This window comes from Sphaeramia orbicularis, chromosome 20 (assembly GCF_902148855.1).
Source record: "Sphaeramia orbicularis chromosome 20, fSphaOr1.1, whole genome shotgun sequence".
Classification (NCBI taxonomy): Eukaryota; Metazoa; Chordata; class Actinopteri; order Kurtiformes; family Apogonidae; genus Sphaeramia; species Sphaeramia orbicularis.
Genome location: NC_043976.1, coordinates 40,724,395 through 40,746,897, shown reverse-complemented (window position 1 = coordinate 40,746,897; position 22,503 = coordinate 40,724,395). Strand labels below are relative to the sequence as shown.

Genomic DNA, 22,503 nt, shown 5'->3' with positions numbered 1-22,503 from the left:
TGCAAAGGACATTCCATAAAAATGTTAAAAAATGACCAATCGGGGAAATTCTTTAATATAAAGAAGCCAAAACCTTTATTTTCCTGAGTCTGAGGACCATTGATCATCTGTTTCCACAGAAGGTACTTCATTCATCCTTATTGGGAGCAGCTCACATTAAATACAAGTTATATCGAAACACATATATTAACTCAACATAAAAACAAACTACTGTGACCTAATTTGTTTTTATTTGTTGAATTGTTTTTGTTCTTGCTCTTATTTTTTTCATGTTATTGATTTACTTTGGATTACTTTTACTTTTATTTGGTTACGTACCTTTCCCATGTTTTATTTTGTAAATTATTTCATTTATATTTTCTTGAGTTTGACTTATTTTGTGGCATTTCTTTTTAAAATTAATTTTCTTCATGTTATTGATTACTTTGGCCATTTTTGTTCATTTTATTGCTTGTTTTTCCCCATGTCATTTTGTAAATCCTGTTTTCATTTTTGTTCTTGTTCTTTCCCTTGCCTCATTTTCAATTTTGTTCAGTTTGTGGTGCATTTTATTCTTTTTCTTAAATTTCATTTTAGCAATTTATTTTTTGCTTATTTCACAGTATTTTGGACTTTCTTTTATTCAGTTTTGTTTATTATTTAATGTACACACACCAAGTGTCTCCTTCCACTGTCACTTATCGAACTCCGTGGGTTTTACTGGTCACATGGGTCATATCTGATGACCATGAAAAGATGACGAACTGTATTTTACACCAATTATTGACGTATTAATAGGATTAGTGGATCAACAGGTATGAAACAGTTTAGGTCAGTAGATGGTTTTGATCTCAGAGTTTCTTTAAAATAAGTTAAACAGTGCATTTCTTTGTGTTAAACTGGTTTTATTTGTTGTATCTGTGGGTTAAAGTATGGACATGAACTAGTTTCTCTCTGTTAATGTAACAGAACCTGATGCCACTGTCCTTAAAAATCCTCCGACCTGTGTTTAATCCACTGCTGAGCAAATAGTTTTTATTGGAAACCAGAGCGATGACTGCCCCCTAATGGACAAGACACAGAACAACAAACACAAACAGTCGACAGCAGTTTATTTCAGCCCGTGATGTGGTAGAAAATGTGGTTTTTTGTTCTTTTTTTTTTTTTGGTGTAGAGTGACGCAGATCTTCACACTGTTGGGTTTATCTGTGCTTCCTGAAAGCTGTGGAGAAGAAAAGGAGAAATTAAACTCAAAAGGTGTAAAGAATGTGACCAGGTTTGAGCTTTTTATCAGTTCTGAAAGTTAAAATCCACGAAAAGAAACTTAAATCTGGATGTACCTGTAAAAAAAAAAGTCACAATAATGAAACGTTTCCAAAGGTTTTTACATGATCAAGTAACAAAGAACTTAGCAAAAAAAGACAAATCTAAGTATAAATAACATTGAAAGACTCTCCTAAATGTGTTTACATTTCTAAAAATTACCCTTCATGACTCGTGATTATTTTACCTAATTTTATTGTTTTTCCTGTTTTTTCAGGACACTGGGAATCATCTTTAAATGTTATTTAAAAAAACAAATTGGATGTTTTACCACTTTTTCGGCCAAAAAACCCAGTTTCTGTAATGTTTCAGGAATTAGGAAATAGACCTTCATAACTTGATTTTCCCTAATTTATCATTTTTCCTGTTTTTTTCAGGACGCTGGGAATCATCTGAACATCTCATTCAAAAACTAAAATGTTTTACCACTTTTTCTGCCAAAAAACACTGAGTTTCTATAGTGTTTCAGGAATTAGGGTTAACAGACTGAATATTAGCAGCGTTTGAGGTCTAAACTACGTCTGTAATGACCAGTAACCATTCTGTCTGGAGAGAAAAAGCAGAAAAATGATGCTGATAAAGGTGTAAATGTGACAGAGTTTCATGTGTTTATCAGTTATGAAGGTTAAAATCCATGAAAAGACACTTAAATCTGGATGTACATGGGAAAAAAGTCACAATAATGAAACGTTTCTATGTGATCAAGTGATGTCAAAGAAGAAATTAGCAAAAAAAAAAGACATTTAAAGACTAATTTCTCAAATGTGAGTTTACGTCCCTCAAAATTAACCTTCATGACATTTGATGATTTTCCCTAATTTTTTATCATTTTTCCTGATTTTTCAGGATGCTGGGAATCATCTAAACATCTCATTCAAGAACTAAAATGATGTTTTACCACTTTTTCTGCCAAAAAACACTGAGTTTCTATAGTGTTTCAGGAATTAGGATTAACAGACTGAATATTAGCAGCGTTTGAGGTCTAAACTAGTCTGTACTGACCAGTAACCATTCTGTCTGGAGAGAAAAAGCAGAAAAATGATGCTGATAAAGGTGTAAATGTGACAGTTTCATGTTTTTATCAGTTATGAGGGTTAAAATCCATGAAAAGACACTTAAATCTGGATGTACCTGAAAAAATGTCACAATAATGAAATGTTTCTGTGATCAAGTGATGTCAAAGAAGAAATTAGCAAAAAAGTGACAAATTTAAGTATAAATGACATTAAAAGACCCCAAAATGTGAGTTTATGTCTCAAAATTAACCTTCATAACTTGTTTCGATTATTTTCCCAAATGTTTTATCATTTCTCCTGTTTTTTCAGGACGCTGGGAATCATCTGAACATCTCATTCAAAAACTAAAATGACGTTTCACCACTTTTTCTGCCAAAATACACTGAGTTTCTGTCGTATTTCAGGTCGTACCCTTTAACATAGACTGAATATTTAACGTCTAATCCAGTCTTTAGTCCCAGCCCATTCTTTTTATGGTGGTTCTCACCTTTTCTCTTTGTTTTCTTCTTCATGAGTTTCTTCTTTTTCTTCGGTCGTTGCTGATCCCCGTGCTGCACCGATGAAGATAAAACACTATTACAACTGAATCAAAAAGCTCCTACTTTATTCATAAACATCGCTCAACAGCTGGTAACCTCTTGATTCGACCACTTTTATAAAATGTCTGAAAATTGTGAAAAAAAAAAAGAAAAGATGTTTCAGAAGCAGATGAAGGTGGGAAAGTTTAACTGTTTCACCTGCTCAGTCCATGAAACCTTTATTTTCTAACTAGTATCAGATGATAAAATCGTGGATGGTAATTACCTGATCAGTTGTGACTAATTAATATTTTTCCATTATATGTCGATCACAGGGAAATAAACCAGAAACCAGAATCTTGCCCTCGGTTTTAATCAAAAGACTAAATACAAAGATAAAAACCAGACGCTTCTCTGCAGAAAACTGAAAACACTTGATATTTTTCTAACTCAATTTGATCAGTGATTGGTACTTACAGCTGTCAATCACATATTTAACCCCTCCCTGACTGAAAACCCCAGTCAGCACAGTCACTTTGAGTATAATATATAATAATTAAGGAATATTTCTCCAAAAGACACGACAAATATTAAATCTAGTAGATTTAACTGATTACTTGTTGACTCTTCAGTTATTTTAATTATCAGTCACTTGTTTGAGTCATTTTTAAAGGACAAAGGTTGGAATTTTCTGTTAAATGTGAGTATTTGAGGTTTTGAGGAAACACTGATATTTTACACATAAAAGCTGAATCTATGAAATTTCAGCAGTGAAAATACTCATCAGCCTCCATTTCCCATAATCCCGTGTTTCGTCACCTGTTCGCCATCGCCGCCCGTCAGCGCCGTGATGTCACCGAAGTGTGTGATGCCGCTCAGCTGGCCCGACATTCCCATCATGCCTCTCTTCCTGGAGTTCTTCTGACTCTTGGTGACGTTCAGACGCACCATCATCGACTCCTCGTAGTTCCTCCTGAGAAAACGCGAACAAACGTCAATGCAAAAATTAACGCAAACGCTCATTCAACGAACCCGGACTGACTCTGAAGGTTAACATTCAACAAAACACATTCAGATTAATTGTAACTGAAAAAATCTAAAATACACAGTTTAGCCTCTTGATAAAGACGGTTGGTTTTAGAAAAAACAAATGTTATTTATTTTTTCATTCATTTTTCATCCTTTTGAATCAATTTTGTTGACTTTTTTTTTTTTGCGTTTTTGTCGTCATTTTTTATCTTGTGTCTTTTTTGCGTCATTTTTTTCATTTTGTCCTGTGTTTTTTACATCCTATTTCATCCTTCATATGTTTTCTTTTTGCATTTAGTTTGTTTTGTCTTTTTCTGTCACTTTTGTCTGGTGTTCATGTTTTTCTTCTTTTTGCATCTTATACATCATTTTGTCTTTTAGGTCTTTAAATCGTCTTTTACATAATTTTCGTCTTATTGCACCTTTTACATCATTTTCATCTTTTTGTCTTTTATACAGTTTTTCATCTTTGCGTCTTGGTTTTTTTTTTTTTTTTTTTACATCTTTGTCATTGTTCTTATGTCACTTTTCGTCTGACAGTTCATCTCATTGTCTTTACATCGTTCATCTTCTACATCATTTTTCAACTTTGAGTCTCTACATGATTTTAGTCTTATGTTTTTGTCATTTACATGATTTTTCATCTTTTTTGTCAGTTGTTTTGCGTTTTTACATCATTTTCATTGGCGCATCTTTTACATTGTTTTCATCTTTTTGAGTCAAATGTAATTTTTCTTTTTGCCTAATTTTTCGTCTTTTACATCATTTTAATATTTTGTGTCTTATATCATTGTCATCTTTCTGTGTCTTACATATTTTCATCTTTTACATTGTTTTCATCTTTTTGTCTTTTACATTGTTTTTGTCTCTCTTTTACGTCATTTTTCATCTTTTTGTGTCATATCGTTTTCATCTTTTTGTCTTTTACATCGTTTTCATCTTTTTGTGTCTTTTATATCGTTTATCTTTTTGCGTCTTTTACATCGTTTTCATCTTTTTGTCTTTTATATCGTTTATCTTTTTGTGTCTTTTACATTGTTACCATCTTTTTGTGTCTTTTATATCGTTTATCTATTTGTGTCTTTTACATTGTTTTCATCTTTTTGTCTTTTACATTGTTTTCATCTTTTTGTGTCTTTTACATTGTTTTCATCTTTTTGTGTCTTTTATATCGCTTTCCTCTCGTGTTCTAAATGGTTCTGGTCCTTCCCATCATCCCCGTTTCATCTTTCCCCCCTCATTTCCACGACCGTCGGTGTGTCCGTACCTGTGCAGCTCGTCTCGACTCTCCCGTTCGCTCTGGAAGTCGCGGCGGTCGCGGATCTCCTCGGGGGCGTCGCTGTACTGCTGCCTCAGCTCCTGGATGACGGAGCTCCTGAGGGCGGCGCGGCGCTGGCGCTCAGCCTGGGCCTTCTTCCTGTCGGCCTCCGTCACGTCTCCGTCTGGACGGAAATACAACGAGATGAACATTTACAAACTCATCTGAGCTTCGAGGCCAGGCAGAGCTGAGGAGGCTACGTCTGCTTTACCATAATGCACTGGGGCGATCTTCGGCGGTACGTATTTCCTGCTGGTGGAGTGGGACGTTTTCTTCTCTGTCGCTGCTTCAGTGTCGTCGTCAGACTCAGATTCATTCAGCTATAAAAACATATTTAAGGTTCAATAATCCACACAGTAACAGAAAACAGGATCAGATCATGAACTGGGGTTTTAATGATACTGTAATTAATGATACTGTAATTAACCCTTTAGGCGCCGGAGTTTTCTAAAAAAAAAAAATCTAAAATTTTTATGATTACGGTGAACTTTATTTTGAACGTAAGTAGGAGCAAAATACAAAAGTGAACAAAAAGCAAAGAGAAAGCACAGATTTAAACAGAATATTCCAGAATATCTAAAGCAATAAGCAACAAAAAAAGAACACAATGTTCAACTGCTTCACAGTGGCTCCTCAACAACGCTTTATGTCTGAAATGTAGATGGAAGAAGCCGAGCTTCTATTGTCCTACTCCAAATTTACATAAATAATATATACAGTCCATAAAAAAAAGAACAGGTCAGCACTAAGCTTCTGGAAAAAAACTGAAGTTATAACAAACCATGAAAACAGAAGAGCACAGAACAGTCCAGCTGTATTTCCTTCTTTAAACACTTCCATTTCCATCCTGGGTTAAACCGCTGTTCCTCATCCTTATATTTCTTTAAAAATTCTATTTCATATTTTCCTTTAAACTGATTTATGTTTTTCCTTTGCTTTTTTTGACATAAAGATTTCAAGAAGCTGTAGCTTGGAAGTGTTTAGAGATAAATTCATTCTGTAAACAAGAAAAATATTGGGTCTGACCTAAAGTTTATGATGGGAGTAAATGTACTCTTCTAATTTGCATAGTGTGACATCACAGGGTGGTGCCCATATTGGACTTTGAATGTATTTACATGGAAGTTTTCTTTGTGTTTTTGTTTTTTCTTCTCATCTCATCCTTAAAATAAATGAACTTAAACATTACTAGAAAGTAAAATGCAGTAAGTTTTAGTATCTTTTTATCCCAACAGCAGAGTAGACAAATCTGTCCTTATCTATCCAAACTAAAACTAAATAAACTTTACTTACTCACTAAACCAGCTCAGGACCACGCCTTAAAACTGGATTTTCTTTTTGACTTTGAATAGAAACATGCCCTGAAATGGTGTTAGGATTGAAAAGGCACATGTCCGCCATCTGTTGGTGGGAGGTGGTAACAAGATTTGGCAACTATCTGGAGCTATGGTCTGTTTCATTCAGTTCTGTTGCTTGACTTAGGCACTTAAAGGGTTAAATATTCACGTCTTACTTTGCTGAGGAGATTCCCTGGATTTGGACGTAGCTGCAGAGGATCGTTTTCAGCTAAAAACAGCAAGAAAACCAGATCAACAGTTAATACAAGGCTTTTCAGATGACTTTGGGATCATTTGGTGGCACCTGGAGGCCCTGCAGTAAGAAAACTGTACGTTTATGCATAAAAATATATGTTAGCATCATTTTAACTTCATGTACAGTCAGGTTTATAATTATTAGTACAACACAAATTTTGTAATGTTTCCTCTGTCCACCACCACAGTGGATCTGAAATGAAACAATCCAGATGTGACTGAGGTGTGGATTTTCAGCTTTAATTAAAACGCATCATAAACCGTTTATGAATTACAATCAATTTAACCCTAGTCCAGGGGTGTCAAACATACCAAAACCGGGGTCTGATCCGGCCTGTGTTAAAATCATTTTAGTTCAGGTTTCACACTCAGACCAATATGATCTCATGTGGGTAAAAAAAAATAGCATAATAACCTCTAATCCTGTCTGCACGTTACCCTCCTTTATCCACCTTTTCAATCACATGCTTTTTTGTTTAATTCTACATAGCTGCTGCTCTTCTTACTATTGCAATTATTGATCGCATTTTTTTCTTTATTTTGGTGTTTTTAGGTTTCTTGAGCTGTATAAAAGTGTTGTACCATCATAGTGCTTACATGTGTGCCCTGGGGACAAATAGTTTTTTTTAAATTGAACTGAATTGAATAAAGAATGACAACTCTGAATTACAAACCTAAAATTTAAACAATATTAGGCCTTTTACTAAATATTTTGTTTAGTGATAATGCACATGTATAAATAAGTTGAGGCATAATATTGTTAAAACGTATTTATTTTTCTAAAGAAATTCCAGGTTGTTGTGGTTTTTCATCATTTGTGAGAGGATAGTTTGTAAATGTAAATATTTTCATAATTTAATTGTACTTTTTTTGCACTAAATCAAAGAGAAAAAGTTGGAGTTGTCATTATTTATTGGTTATTATGATTGTATTGTACTTGTCTTACCCACATGAGATTGAATTGGGCTGAATGTGGAACCTGAACTGAAATGAGTTTCAAACCCCTGCCCCACTCCATTCATTTCTCTCAAAAAGGCAAAAAAAAAAAAAAAAAAAAAAAAACTGAGATCAACACAACTGAATAAACCTCCACCCATCTCACCTAAACTCCCAGTGACCGCCGTCCGCACCAGTTTATCGATCTGGTATTTCAGTTTATGGTCCAAAGGCCGCATCTTCTCCAGGACCTTGAAAAACAACAAAAAAACTCAGACAAAACCAACAAATGCCTTTAAGGCTGTTTGTAACCTTGTGAACCTTTTACCGTCCGGACGGTGACCAGGCGGTTCAAGGCCTCGTCGTCTTTGATTGGACCGCCTTCCGTCTTGACACTGATCAGGTGAGTGAGGTCCTGGAGGTAGAAGAGCAGCAGGTGATACCGGAGGTCCAAGAACGACAAACCCTAGATGAGAGAAGGTCACAGAGGATGATGGTTATTCATGTTCCTTTAATGTAATTATGTCTTTTTCAGAATCAAATCACAAATCAAACCTGACTGATGAAATAACTGGAACAAAATTAGAAAAACTAAAACCTTTAGGGATGTGATGTTGTTTTCAGGAGATAAGCCATGAGTTTTTGACTTAAAATAAGTGAGTGAAACTGTCTAATTTACATAAAAGCAAAGCTGAGATGTGTCGACCACTATAGATCATCTGAAACTAGAACATTTTGATAAAACTGACCCAGGAACAGCACTCACCTTTGATGTTTTAAAAGCTCCATCTTTGACTTTCTTTAGGAGTTCGCGGATGTGACCTGTCACTGACGCCACCTGAGAACAGACGGCAGAGCCTTTCAGTCGGACATCAACAAACACATCACACAGGTGGGTATTCATGATCTAGTCCCATTTAACACTGGTTATTAAGACAGAATCGTCCAAATTAAACCCTTCTTTTAAGAGAAACTTGGGCCAAAATACCTCAAATGTTAATATAATAATAATGTTCATGTCAGACAGTACTGATGATTACCACAAGTGTCAAATCATAATTTCTTCTAAGTTTAAATACGGATTTTTAGTCTTAGGCTAAGAAAACAGAAAAAAAACATTTGAGTATTTTAATAAATAATAATTATTTTTTTAAAGATGCAAAACAACACAGAAAAAAACAAAAAACAGAATAAAACATTTCCAGACAAAGAGGCACACAGTCTCTCATTTTAAGATTATTTTACTTTTTCTGACTCAATGTAAATATAACAAACTCAAACTGAGATTACAAACAAAACAAAAACCATTAAAAACCAGTTACTTGTTGTCAGAATACAGCAAAGTAAAAGTGTTTCAGCCTAAAATGTAAACAAAATAAACGCTAAAGACAAAGGAAATTTGTTTGTTTTGACTGACTTCGTACTGTTGCCTTCGGATCAACACTATAATGTGAAATTGACTATTTTTTTTAGCGTATTTATTTATTTATTGGAATTTAGTTAAGGGTTGCATTTTATTATTGACTTTATGAGCCCATACTGTTTCCTTTACCAATAATTGTTGTTTGCATGTGACAAAATTGCAAACAAATCGTCCATTTGTTTTAAATAAAGTCTGAACTGAGGTAATTATCATTAAATCCATCATTTGTAGTTGAATTATTTGACTTGTTTGAGGTTGTTCTTGGTCATAACACTTCTGCCTTTGGTTGTTACAAGATAGAACTGTTTTCCATGTGTTCTTCTATGAATTTATTATGCATTTTGAGATTAGAAGATGATGGGAGCAAGTGGAGGTTGAACTAAAAAATAATCAACAAATAAATAAACTTTTACTGTACCTGCTCTGTGAGGCTGTTCAGCAACTGAACAGCTTTAGGCAAATCACTTTCTATCAGATCCTGTAAAAGAATAACAACATGAAACACAAGGTAAATGTCTGTTAGCGAAAACTGATCATTTAACAGGAAAGTCATAAAGTACAGTGGTCGCAATAGAGCATGTTAGCCCGCTAGCTTATTAGCTAAACGAAACTATTAGCCTCTTATCTTTCATTAATATCGATGTTTCATATCACGGAGCGTTTATACAAAATACACCGAAGCAGCTCTGAGTTTTATAATGTTGTCAGGGACCATTCAAGATAAACAGATTTACTAAATTACCAGCAGTTAGCTGAATGTACTCACGTTGTCAATAGGAGCCGCCATTTTGATTTCCATGTGGACTACGGAAGCCGCAGAGGAACAAGAATGTAAAGGTTTTTCTGTCAACAACCAAAAAAATAAATAAATAATATTGCCTTTCTTAAAAGTCAAAATAACAAAGCAAAGGCCTGTCTAATGGATTTATGTAATGTCTGCATTTTTACTAACTTTAAAAAGGTACTAGATAAATGCTGGAAGCAATAAAACATCAACACTCGCTTTTAACAATTAACGTTAGCATTAGCAACATGAAGCTAAATGAAAATGCTAACAAACAAACTTTTCTACTGTAAAATTTTTTAATTGTTTTCTGTTTTCTTGTATTTTCTAAGTCAGTTTGTTCTTATTATATCCTTTGTGTTGTTTTCATCTTGTTGCAACTTTTACGTCATTTTCATTTTATTGTGTGTCATCAATTGTTTTCATTTTATTTCGTCCTTCAGATAATTTTAATCTTGTTACACTTTTTTCGTCATTTTTTTTGTCTCTTTGAGTGTTTTCTATCATTTTAATTTGTTCCATTGTTTTCAATGGTTATCATCTCACTGCGTCTTTTATGTCATTTTCTGACATATTTTACATTGTTTACATTGTTACATTGTAAGTTTGTTACATCTTTTATATAATTTGGATTTTATTTTGTCTTTTACATCTTTTTAATTTTGTTGTGTCTTTTTTTGTCATTTTCATCTTGTGAAATCATTTACAATTTTGCTTGCGTCATTTTCAAATCAACCCGATCGTCATTTTCCTCTTTTGTCTTCTACATAATTTTATTTTCTAAAATCTGTTACGTTATTTAAATTCTGTATTATCTTTTACATAATTTCTTCTTGCTGCCTCCTTTATTGATCCTTTATTTTACTGATTTATTCATTTACATCTTTTACGTTGTTGTAATATTGTTGCATCTTCAACATAGTTTTAATCCTATTGTGTCTTTTACATAATTTTCTCCTTGTGTATTTTGTGTCATTTTAATTTTTTTGCTTGTTTTGTCATTTTCATCTGGTTGCATTTTTTATGTTATTTTCATCTTACATGTGTTTTCTGATCTACAGCATTTACATTGTTGTCATTTTGTTGCATCCTTTACTCAATTTAAATTTTATTGCATCTTTTTTTAATCATTTTTGGTTGGGTTTTTTTTGTCATTTTTTGTTGCATCTTTTACATAATTTTCTTCTTGTTACGTCTTTTGCATCATTTTATTTACTTAAATGTTTTACATTATTTTAATTTTGTTGCATCTTTTACATAATTTTGAGTTTGTTTGTTTTTTTATATCCCTTTTAGTTTTTGTCATTTTACATTGTTTGAATCTCCTGTCTTTTATATCATTTTATTTTCTGAGATTTTTTTTACAGTTTTAATGTTGTTGCGTCTTTTTTAGTTATTATTTGTTTTCTGTCATTTTAATGTTGTTACTTTGTTTTATATTGTTTTAATCTTGTCACATTTTTTATTTTATTAACTTACATTGTTTATGTCGATATAATTTTGTTGCATCTTTTACATCATTTTCATCTTGTGTGCGTTCTATCATTTTAATTTTGGTGCATAGTTTTACATAATTGTCTTCTTGCGTCTTTTGCATTATTTTATTTACTTAAATGTTTTACATTATTTTAATTTTGTTGCATCTTTTACATTATTTTGAGTTTTTTTTTTTTTTAAATATCCCTTTTAGTTTTTGTCGTTTTACAGTATTTGCATCGCGTGTCTTTTCTGAAATCTTTTACGGTTTTAATGTTGTTGCAGCTTTTTTAGTTATTATTTGTTTTCTGTCATTTTAATGTTGTTGCTTTGTTTTACATTGTTTTAATCTTGTCACATTTTTTATTTTATTAACTTACATTGTTTATGTCGATATAATTTTGTTGCATCTTTTACATCATTTTCATCTTGTGTGCGTTCTATCATTTTAATTTTGGTGCATAGTTTTACATCATTTTCTTCTTGTTGTGTCTTTTGCATCATTTTGATTGTATTGTGGGTTTTTTTTATGTCCCTTTTATTTATTTTTTGTCATTTTACAGTATTTCCATCTTGTGTCTTTTATATCATTTTATTTTCTGAAATCTTTTACAGTTTTAATTTTCTTGCGTCTTTTTCAGTTGTGATTTGTTTTCTGTCATTTTAATGTTGTTGCATCTTTTTATATTGATTTTTTCTTGTTGATGATAAAAATTTACACCATTTTCATCATTTTAACTTTATTGCATAGCTTTTTTTGATGATTTTCTTCTTGTCACGTCTTTTGCAATTTTTTATTTTCTTACATCTTTTACATCGTTGTAATTTCGTTGCGTCTTTTACGTCAATTCCATTTTGCATCTTGTTTTAATCTTGTTTTTTTTATTTCATTTTGAAGACAGCAAAAGCACTTGTTTCTAATAATCTGTTTTGTCCTTGCTGATAAAACCCATGAAACCTGTGAAACCCCCCCAGTCCTGTCGGCGTCAGTGGATAATGCACCGGTGTGATGTGAAGTAACTCCACAGCGTCTGTGAGAGAGACAGGAAGTGGTGGTTGTGATTAGAAATACCTGTTGACTCAGTTCAACTCCATTTTCATTCAGACGTCAGAGAAGAAGACGACGACGCTCCAGTCATGGTAAGACACATCTCAACTTTCATATTAAACACATTCAAATACACATTAAACAGCACAGGTCTACTTCACACCTGTCAGGAAACATTAAACTACATTCATTTAACCTTTAATCACTGTTTATTCACTGGAGATGATTGAGTTTTCTTCATTTATTCGTTAACATTTTAAGGTAATTTTTTTAATTCTTCATTTTTTGTCTGTTACTGTTAAATCCTCAGGGATAAATAAAAGAGCAGGGCTGATTTTTAGGATATTTCAGTTCATTTTTACTTTCTATTGCGCTGTATTCACTGTCACTTTTAACGTTTCATAGAGTAGAAAATGAACATGTTCATCATCACATTAAAAGCAAAGATATTCTGTTTTAATCCGCTTCAATCATGGTAAATTATAACCTAAAATTTCTACTGTACAAATCAGTTTATCATCTGAGGGTTAATTTTACTTGTGAGTCATCGCTGTGTAGTTTTGTCAGGTAGTAAATATCAAGGACCAATGACATGAATGTAGGATGAAGAGTTTATTCACATGAGACATATTATCAATGCGGATATGTTGATTTTACATTTAAATATGATGTTTAGTTAATAAAATACAAACATACAATATATTTATGAAAAATATATGTGCATTTTAGCTTCTTCGTAAACAGACTAGTCCAAAAAATTAAGAGAAATGAAGAAATAAGTCACAAAATGAACAAAAAATAAGAAAAAAAGGGGGAAAAAAAAGAACAAAACGGAATTAAAACAACAAAAAATTAGCTAAATACGCAACAGACTGAACATGGGAATAAAATGAATGAAAACTCATCAAATGATGAGTTAGATAAACAGAACTGGAAAAAAGCAAAAAAAAAAAAAAAAAAAATCAAGAATATAAATAACAAAATAAAGAAACTAAGCAACAAAATGAATAAAATAAGGAATAAAATGATGGAAAAGAAACTAAATAATGAATACAATGAAGAAAATAAGAAGCAAAAAGAAGAAAATAAGCAACAAAAATGAACACAGTTATGAAAACAAGAAACAAAAGAAGCCGCAAAATTAATGAAAATCACCAAAGTAATGAATAAAACGAACAAAAAATAAGTAAAAGCAACAAAATGAACAAAAATAAGCCAAAGAAGCAACAAAATGAACAAAATAGGGAATAAAATGAGGGAAAAGAAACTATTTAATGAATACACTGAAGAAAATAAGTAGCAAAAAGAAAAACAAAACAAAAACAAAATTGAATGCAGTTATGAAAAAAAATAAACAAAACACGCAACAAAATGGGGAATAAAATGAGCAAAAAAATGGACTAAATAATGAAGAAAATGAACAAAGATGAAGAAAATTAGCAGCAAAATGAACAAAATTTAACATAAAGTGTTTTTTTTCTGTTTTATCATCTACGTTTTTGTCGACTAATGAAGACGACGTCCCACATGAAGAAGAAGAAAAGAAATTCATCACATTCAGGTTTAATTTGATGTGGAGCTGAAGTTAAATTATTTCCAAATTATTTCAGAGTAAAATGACAATAAACCAGTCATCTGTGTCCAAAACGTGTTTCTAAACTGCTTTACCTTCAGACTTTATACATGTTCGACACAAACTCTTCCAGTATATTCTAAAACAAATGCATTATTTATGACTTTGTACATTAATATTTATCAGATTAGTGAAATTCACTACAGGACCAGGTTATATTTGCAATAGAAACTTCATTTACAGACTCAATAAACAAACAGAAACAAACACATTTTCATCAGATTTCATATTAGTTAAACTTTTGTCTGGTGCCACTTTTCCCAAACAACATCCAACTGATGATTTTACTGCAGTATTTCCAAAGATTCAATACTAACATCACACTTAAATTCTTTATATTTTAGCAAAAATTCCATCTCAGACACTTATACTCAAAAATGGGCAAAATAAGAAACAAAAGGAGCAAAAATTAACAAAATATTCAATGTAATGAATAAAAATAAGGATAAATTTGAAGAAAATAAAGCATCAAAAGAGCAAAAGTAGTTACTAAAAGGGACAAAATAGGCAACAATAAGAAGAAAATGATACAAAATGAGCTGCAAAATGAACAAAATGAGAAATCTAATGAATATAATAAAGAATATAATGAACAAAAATGAGGAAAAATAAGCAGCAAAAGGAGCAAAGTAATCAATGTAATGGACAAATTAAGCAACAATATGAAGAAAAAATAAACAAAGTAAGCCTCAAAATGAGCAAAATAGAGAATGAAATGAACAAAAAGAATAATATGAAACAAAAATGAAGAAATAATTAATTACATTAAACTAAATAAACAACAAAATGAACAAAATAATAGACTAAAATAAAACAAAAATGAATGTAATCAGCAACAAAATGAACAAAAAAAGAACAAAATTAAACAAAAATGAAGAAAATTTTCCATTTCATACACTTATAATCAGATAACTAGACTTAAATTACATATATTTGATAAATATTCATGTTTGTTTTTGTGAATATTCTGTTAATGACACACTGTGGGAAGTATAACTACTGCGTTTACATGTACAGACAGTGTTTACCTCTTACTTTTGGACAGTTTTAGTACTTTTAGTGCGTACTTTGAGGTTCCACAGTCACATGGATGAGAGGATGAACTGGTGAAATCTTGGTGGTCAAAGGTCAAAGGTCAAGGCCAGTGACTCAGTGAAACGTCTCAGGAACATGTTGAAGGAACGTTCTAACTCGACTGTGGATTTTTGGAACATCGTGACGTGAAAAAACGACTTTGTTTTGGTTCATTTTATATCTCATCAGGTGGGCTAGAGGTTAAAGGTCATGTCAGAGGTCATCTGGTTGTTCTGGAACCAACAGTTTTTACCAAATAGATGTTTATTCATTGGAATTCATTCCTTAAAACAGATCAGAAGAACCACCAGAACCAGCTGTGTTAAAACCTGGAGTTCACCACCTTTAATTAGAAAATCTATGAGTGAACGCATTATGTTTTAGTGGCCAAAGGTCAAAGGTTAAAGGTCCCATAAAGGTCCTACATGAATACATTTTCTTTCAAGACATTTAACAGCAAAAAATAAATGATAATTGTACAAAATGGGTTAAAAGATGAACATGTTGCTGATGCAAACATTAAAGGAAAATAATCAACAAATTAATAAAAATGAAAAAAAAAGAAGCAAGAAAATAAAGAATACACACACAAAAGTGAGCAAATGATGCAATAAAGGAACAAAACAAAGAATAAAAAGAACAAAAATGAACAAAATAATCAATATGCTGAACAAAATACGCAACATTTTGTAGAAAAATGTACAAAATAAAGAATAAAATGAACAAACATGAGCAAAAATGATCAACAAAAGGAAAACTAATGAACAAAATAGGCAACAATATAAAGACATTTGTACAAAATAAGCCACAGAATGAACAAAAGAAAAAAAATAAAAGGAATAAAAATGAACAAAATTATCAACAAAAGGAATAAAAATTGACAAGATAATATAATGGACAAAATGAGCAACAATATAAACGAAACAAACAATAAAATGACCAAAAATGGACAAAGTACAGGACAAAAGGAACAAAAACTGACAAAATATTCAATATAATCTATAAAAGTAAGGATCAAAATGAACAAATAAAGAATAAAAAGAGCAAACATAATTTAAAAAAAGAACAAAAATGAACAAAATAGGCAATATGAAGAAAATTGTACAAAATAAGCCACAAAATGATCAAAATAAACAGTATAATGAATAAAATAAAGAATAAAATGAACAAAAGTAAGAAAAATAAGCAACAAAAGGAACAAACTAATCAATATAATGAATAAAAATAAGGATCAAAATGAACAAATAAAGAATAAAAAGAGCAAAAAAAACAAACAAAAATGGAACAAAACTGAACAAAACAGGGAACAATATGAAGAGAACTGTACAAAATAAGCCACAAAATGAACAAAATAAACAATATAATGAATTAAAGAATAAAATGAACAAAAATGATAGAAATAAGCAACAAAAGAAACAAAAAATAATCAATATAATGAATAAAATAGGTAATAATATGAAGAAAAATGCGAAAAATAGAGAATAAATGAACTAATTAAGCAACAAAATAAATAACAATGAACAGAAAGAATAAAATGAAACACAAATTAAGAAATAATTGTAACAACGAACAAAATAAGGGAATAAAATAAAACCAAAAATTAATAAACTAAGCAACAAAATTAACCAAAAAAAAGAGAAAAAATGTAACAAAATAAAGACAAAAGTGAAGAAAACTGAACATAATTAACTGTTATAATGAGCAGGACTCTTTAAATATGAATAAATTAAATAATTAACTTAAATATAAAGATCTAAACGTAGTAACAGAAGTCGTGTCTGTGGTCTGTCCGTCCAGATGTCTGATTCCAGGGTCTCCTCCGTCATCCAGGAGTGGGCCAGCTCCTACCCGGTCCCCGCCCAGACCCTGGCCCCGCCCACTCCCGCCCCCTCTGGATCCACCAGTCAGCTGGCTCAGATGGACCTGCTGTCGTACAGCCAGTCCGCGGCGCTGCTGAGGGGCGGCGGCGGCGGCGAGGACCGGGTGTCGGAGCAGATGATGGGTTTATCGTACTTGCCCTACGCGGCGTCCTGCCTCAGCTCCGGTCCAGGAGGGTCTGACCCCCACCAGAACCACGGAGGCCAGCAGGTGGGTCTGGAACTGTACTGTTACCATGGAAACAGAACTCCCATCCTGGGTCCACAAACCCAGAAACATCCACTTTAGTCAAAACATAAAACATAATACAATAATAAATATGATAATCCTCGTACACCGACGACTCCACATTTACACTCACTGTTGGAAAAGTCACCTCTGGACCCAAACCTGTCCTTACATTCAGGTTTTCATTTATACACAAAATATTTTTAACTCGAAACATTCAGACCTGAGCAAAACTCATGAGGTCTTTCATGTAATTTATTTATTTATTTTAAATTTCACGTCTTTTTTGTTGTTTTTGTCATTAAGCATCTTTACATCTTTATATGTATTTTTTGGTTGTTTTTTTTTTGCATCTTTTATGTCTTTTTATGTTTTTTATGTAATTTTTGTCTTTTTGTGTCTTTTACATCATTTTTGTCGGTACATTTTTACACTGTTTTCATCTTGTATCTTATTTTTATCGTATACATCTTTTACACCGTTTTTGTCTTTTTGTGTCTTTCACGTCATTTTTTTCTGCGTTTTTTATGTTTTTGTCTCATCTGACCCCAGACCCTGAATGCAGACCCCAGACACTGAAACTGGACCCTGAACCCCAGACCCAGACCCCGGACCATGACTCCAGACCCAGACCCTGAACATAGACCCCAGACACTGAAACCGGACCGGGACCCCCAGACCTGGACCCTAGACCATGACTCCAGACCCTACACCCTGAACATGGATCCCAGACACTGAAACTGGACCCTGACCCCATACCCTGACCCTGACCCTGGACCTGGACCCCAGACCCCAGACCCTGACCAGGCCTTGTGTTTTCTTTTGTTTCCAGGACTTCTTCCTGTCGCCGACGTTCCGGGCGCCGGCGACCAAGCGCAGTATCACTAAGGACAGCGCCGAGTACCGTCTGCGACGCGAGAGGAACAACATCGCGGTGAGGAAGAGCCGGGACAAGGCCCGACGGCGGATCCTGCTGACCCAGCAGAGGGCGCTGCAGCTGCAGGAGGAGAACCAGAAGCTGCAGATCCGGATCGGGCAGCTCACACAGGAGCTGGACACTCTCAAACACATCCTGTCCCAGAGGCCCCTGCAGGGCCCCGTGGAGGGGGGGTCGGCGGGGTCCAGCATCTGACCGGACCGGATCCAGGAGTCCGCCATTTGACCGGACCGGGTCCGGTCGAGTCATGGAAGACCTCAAACACCTTCACCTTCTCATGTGGACGCTGACGGAGTGAGATTCATTTCAGATTCAGAGACAGTTTCAGTCCACGTCCAACATTTGAGTTTCACTGAAGGATTAACGTCAGAAAATCTGTTTATTCTGTTTATTTATCAGCTTGTTCATTTTGTGTTTTTTTTTTTTTTTTTTTTGAAATGACAACACTGTAAAAGTTGCAAAATGTCAAAAACAATGAAAACACAAGATGAAAATGAAGTAAAAGTCGTAAAAAGACAAAAACAATGACGACACAAGATAAAAAAGATGCAATAGTCGCAAAAAGTCAAAAACGATGAAAAGACACAAGATGAAAATGACATAAAAGATGCAAAAATACCCAAATGACGTAAAAGACACAAAATGATAAAAATTACGGAAAAAGACGAAAATTACATAAAAGACGAAAAAATGACAAAGTACGTAAAAGACAAAAATACTTGAAAAAATGCAAGAAGACAAAAAAAACGACATAAAAGATGCAACAAAACAAAAATGATGTAAATCACACAAAAATACATAAAAGACACAAAACCACAAAAATGATACAAAAGACGCAAAAATATGAAAAAGATGCAACAAGTTGAAAATAACGTAAAAGATGCAAAAACTAGGAAAACGACGGTAAAGACGCGATAAGAGTCTAATGTGTAAAAGACATAAAATATAACCGGACAAAAAGTCATTTAGTTCATTTTATGTTTATTTGATGAAACATTGAATTAAATCGAAATCAACAAAATGAGAAACAGTCTGAGTTGTAAAACTGTAAATTCATCTTTATGTTCAGGAAAAACAACAGAGCATTTAACAATTAGAACAATTAGAACGATTACAATTACCAAATGTTTGTTCAACGTCGACACATTCAGGAAATAAATAAAGTTAAACCAGAATAAAAAAAACCTTTACTGTCCATTACATTTACATGAAAATGGAAGCTCATCTTTAGTTTTTTGGCACAAATACACAATAAACAACACAAACATCAAGTACATTCTAAAAATAAAACATAAAAGCAGCGTTAAAACTCATTAAAAGTCAACGTTTTCTAAGTTTTGTCTGAAAATGTGAATAAAACACACCTCAAAGCCTCTATTTTTAATTAAATGACTGTATTTTTCGACACTTTGATACAGATTTGACTTTTGTTCAATGTCGTTGCATCATGTTTGGTTTTTCTTCATCATCGTGTAGATTGAAAACTGCGATTGAGCCCCGATCAGAACCCGGTGGTGGTTCCTTAAACTTCTTGTCATCGTCTGAGATGATTGTAAGTGTCGTTGCCCAACAGTGTTTCACAACCGCCTGTGGTTTTCAGGGGAATCAAAGTGTTTCTCTGGGTTTTATCTATTATTTTGTCACTGAACGTGTGTCGGATTCCTTGAAATGACTCTCCAACATGTGCAAAGACATTTCCTTTTGCTATTTTGTAGCAGTGATAAGTCTTCAACCCTTTTTTTCACCTCAAATAAATAAAAAAAAAGACTAGTGCTGATTTAAAATTTGACTTAAAATGTGACGCAACAGATTAATTTAGTCACAGTTGAACAAAACAGGAAATTTATATGTGAAAAATGCAACAAGATAAAAAAAGACACAAGACAAAAACGATGTAAAAAGACAAAAATGCTGAAAATGACACAACAAAATACGAAAAAGTTTATATTTTTAATTTTGCTCAATTTCTAATTTAAAAACATCAAAATAACTGAATAAATACATTAAATCTGCTTCATTTTCCTCCTGCATATATTCATGTCTGTCAGGATTTACATGAAAAACTGTGGATTTACTCCCATTTTCAACTGTGTTTTATAGAAATGAAGCAAAAACTTGAGACTTTTTAACACTTTTACAAAGAAATGTGTGAATTTGTTGCAGGGTTGATGCTTGTTTTTTTTCATATAAATAAAAAATGACTTATACCGACTTTACATTTGACTTTAATTCCTGCTCAACGTGATGTAAAATCTGACAAAAGAGACTGAGTTTAGACAAAGAGAACAGAAAAATTATATATAAAAGATGCAATGATGAAAAAGACAAAAAATACGCAATAAAACAAAAATGATGTAACAATAAAAAAGACACGTGATGAAAAAGACAAGAAAGACACAAGACAAAGAAGATGCAACAAGATGAAAAAAAAGATGAACTAAACAAAAAACACAATAAGATCAAAAAGCGACAGACGCAGAAGACACAACAAGATGAAAAAATTCACCCTTTTCATTTTGCTTCATTTCTAATGAAAAAAGCAGTTTTTATTTATTTATTTTACAAATAAAATCTGCTTCATTATCCACTTTTTAACACTTTTACAAAGATGTGTGTGAATTTGTTACAGCGTTCAGTGTTAATGCGTGTTTTTTTTCATATAAATAAAAAATGACTTATACCGACTTCACATTTGACTTTAATTCCTGCTCAACGCGACGTAAAATCTGACAAAAGAGACTGAGTTTAGTCAAAGAAAACAGAAAAATTATATATAAAAGTTGTGACGATAAAAAAGATGAAAAATACACAACAAAACAAAAATGATGTAATGATTAAAACAGACAAAAATGATGCAACAAGATAAACACAAAAAGACAAAAGATTCAACAAGATGAAAAACACACAATGTGATGAAAAAACAAAAGACACAACAAAACAAAAACAATGTAGCGATGAAAAAGACAAAGAGACGAAAAAGACACAAACAAGACAGAAGACACAACAAAAGATGAAAAAGTTCATTCTTTCATTTTGCTTCATTTCTACCTAAAAAAAGTCAAAATAAATAAATCAAATCTGCTTCATTTTTCACTTTTTAACACTTTTACAAAGACGTGTATGAATCTGTAGCAGCGTTGAGTCATCAATGCTTGTTTTTTTTTCATATAAATAAAAAATTGCTTGCATCGTCTTTCCATGTGACTTTCATTCCTGCTCGTTGTGATGTAAATGTGACCAATTTGGTGTGATTACCGTGTGCATTTGTGCATTTGTACATTTGTACATTTGGAGGAACACGCCGTGTCTTGTGATGTAACTCCACAGTGTATGATTAAGTCTCATTAATGGTTTTTTCTGCTCTTCGTCCTCCATCAGGGAACGTTCTCCAGTGACAACGCGGCGTTTAGCCTACAGGCTGGCGTACCACACAAACGGACGCCGTGGCCCGGACCGTTGTTCACCAGCGGTTTCCCTTTGTGGGATGGCGAGATTTCGACACCACGCAGGACGGAGACGAGGAGCCCAGAGATGGTATCAGTGTGTGGGGGCTGCAGGGCCTTCCTGTGGCTGCCATGGCGGAGGGGGGACGCACAGATAGGACCCAGACGGGGGGGGGGGGGGCTCAGACAGGGGGGTCAGGGTGAGGATAGGACTCCAATGGGGGGTAGGGCTCCGATGGGGGCATCGGGGTGGGAGGGGGGATAGGACTCAGACGGGGTGAGGGGATAGGACTCTAATGGGGGGGTGGTAGGACTCCAATGGGGGGGGGCGGGTTAGGACTTACACAGGATAGGGGGATAGGACTCTGATGGGGGGGTCAAGGTGGGAGGGGGGATAGGGCTCCAATGGGAGGGGGACAGGACTCCAACTGGGGGGGGTCGGGGTGGGAGGGGGGGTAGGACTCCGATGGGGGGTTCAGGGTGGGGATAGGAGTCCAATGGGGGGGATCGGACTCAGATTTGGGGTGGGGGTGTGGTTTGATGGTTTGAGAACCAGCCTCAGTGTGAGAATATCTGAAACACCGACTAAAGCAAAGACCGGCATCTGGTTCTGCAGAGCCCCCCCCCCCACCACCACCACCACCCAGGGTCATGTGACCCAGGGATTCAGATGCAAAGGTGTCGGACGTTGGAGCTCAAACGGAAACGATACAGATGAAGATCTGGGCGGAGAAACCAAAGTGGAATCAGAAAAATGGAAAAGATGTGACAAGACACGAGTAAGACACAAACACACGAAACTAAACTAAAGACGCAACAAACGAAAAAGACAAAACAAGATGAAAAAGATGCAAAAACACACAAAAAG

General features: G+C 33.8%; 2 protein-coding genes across 5 annotated transcripts; one reads left to right on the top strand and one right to left on the bottom strand.

Moving 5' to 3' along the window:
• Positions 1–870: 870 nt before the first annotated feature.
• Positions 871–9,954, bottom strand: ngdn (neuroguidin, EIF4E binding protein). The gene is made up of 11 exons (XM_030123418.1): positions 9,901–9,954; positions 9,553–9,612; positions 8,478–8,549; positions 8,040–8,177; positions 7,878–7,962; positions 6,697–6,749; positions 5,395–5,503; positions 5,133–5,307; positions 3,656–3,809; positions 2,806–2,869; positions 871–1,201 (listed from the first exon to the last, which is right to left on the bottom strand). The coding sequence occupies exons 1-11, from the start codon at positions 9,931–9,933 to the stop codon at positions 1,182–1,184; spliced, it is 963 nt and encodes a 320-aa protein (XP_029979278.1). The 5' UTR covers positions 9,934–9,954; the 3' UTR covers positions 871–1,181.
• On the top strand, positions 8,507–18,620 carry cebp1 (CCAAT/enhancer binding protein (C/EBP) 1). Of its 4 annotated transcripts, none has more exons than XM_030123441.1 (4): positions 8,507–8,603; positions 12,370–12,534; positions 16,980–17,237; positions 18,088–18,620. In XM_030123441.1, the coding sequence occupies exons 2-4, from the start codon at positions 12,532–12,534 to the stop codon at positions 18,385–18,387; spliced, it is 561 nt and encodes a 186-aa protein (XP_029979301.1). In that variant the 5' UTR covers positions 8,507–8,603; positions 12,370–12,531; the 3' UTR covers positions 18,388–18,620. The 4 variants fall into 4 exon arrangements, with proteins under 4 accessions (XP_029979301.1, XP_029979297.1, XP_029979299.1 ...); XM_030123437.1 differs by having other exon boundaries at positions 16,947–17,237; XM_030123439.1 differs by lacking the exon at positions 8,507–8,603 and having other exon boundaries at positions 12,349–12,534; positions 16,947–17,237.
• The last annotated feature ends 3,883 nt before the right edge of the window (positions 18,621–22,503 follow it).

Coding starts and splice junctions, on each gene's coding strand:
- ngdn (XM_030123418.1), bottom strand. CDS start 9,933: ATGGAAATCAAAATGGCGGCTCCTATTGACAAC. Junction 7,963..8,039: donor GCCTGGTCACCGTCCGGACG/GTAAAAGGTTCA, acceptor TTGTTTTTCAAG/GTCCTGGAGAAGATGCGGCC. Junction 5,504..6,696: donor CAGGGAATCTCCTCAGCAAA/GTAAGACGTGAA, acceptor ATGTTTTTATAG/CTGAATGAATCTGAGTCTGA.
- cebp1 (XM_030123437.1), top strand. Junction 17,238..18,087: donor AGAACCACGGAGGCCAGCAG/GTGGGTCTGGAA, acceptor TTTTGTTTCCAG/GACTTCTTCCTGTCGCCGAC.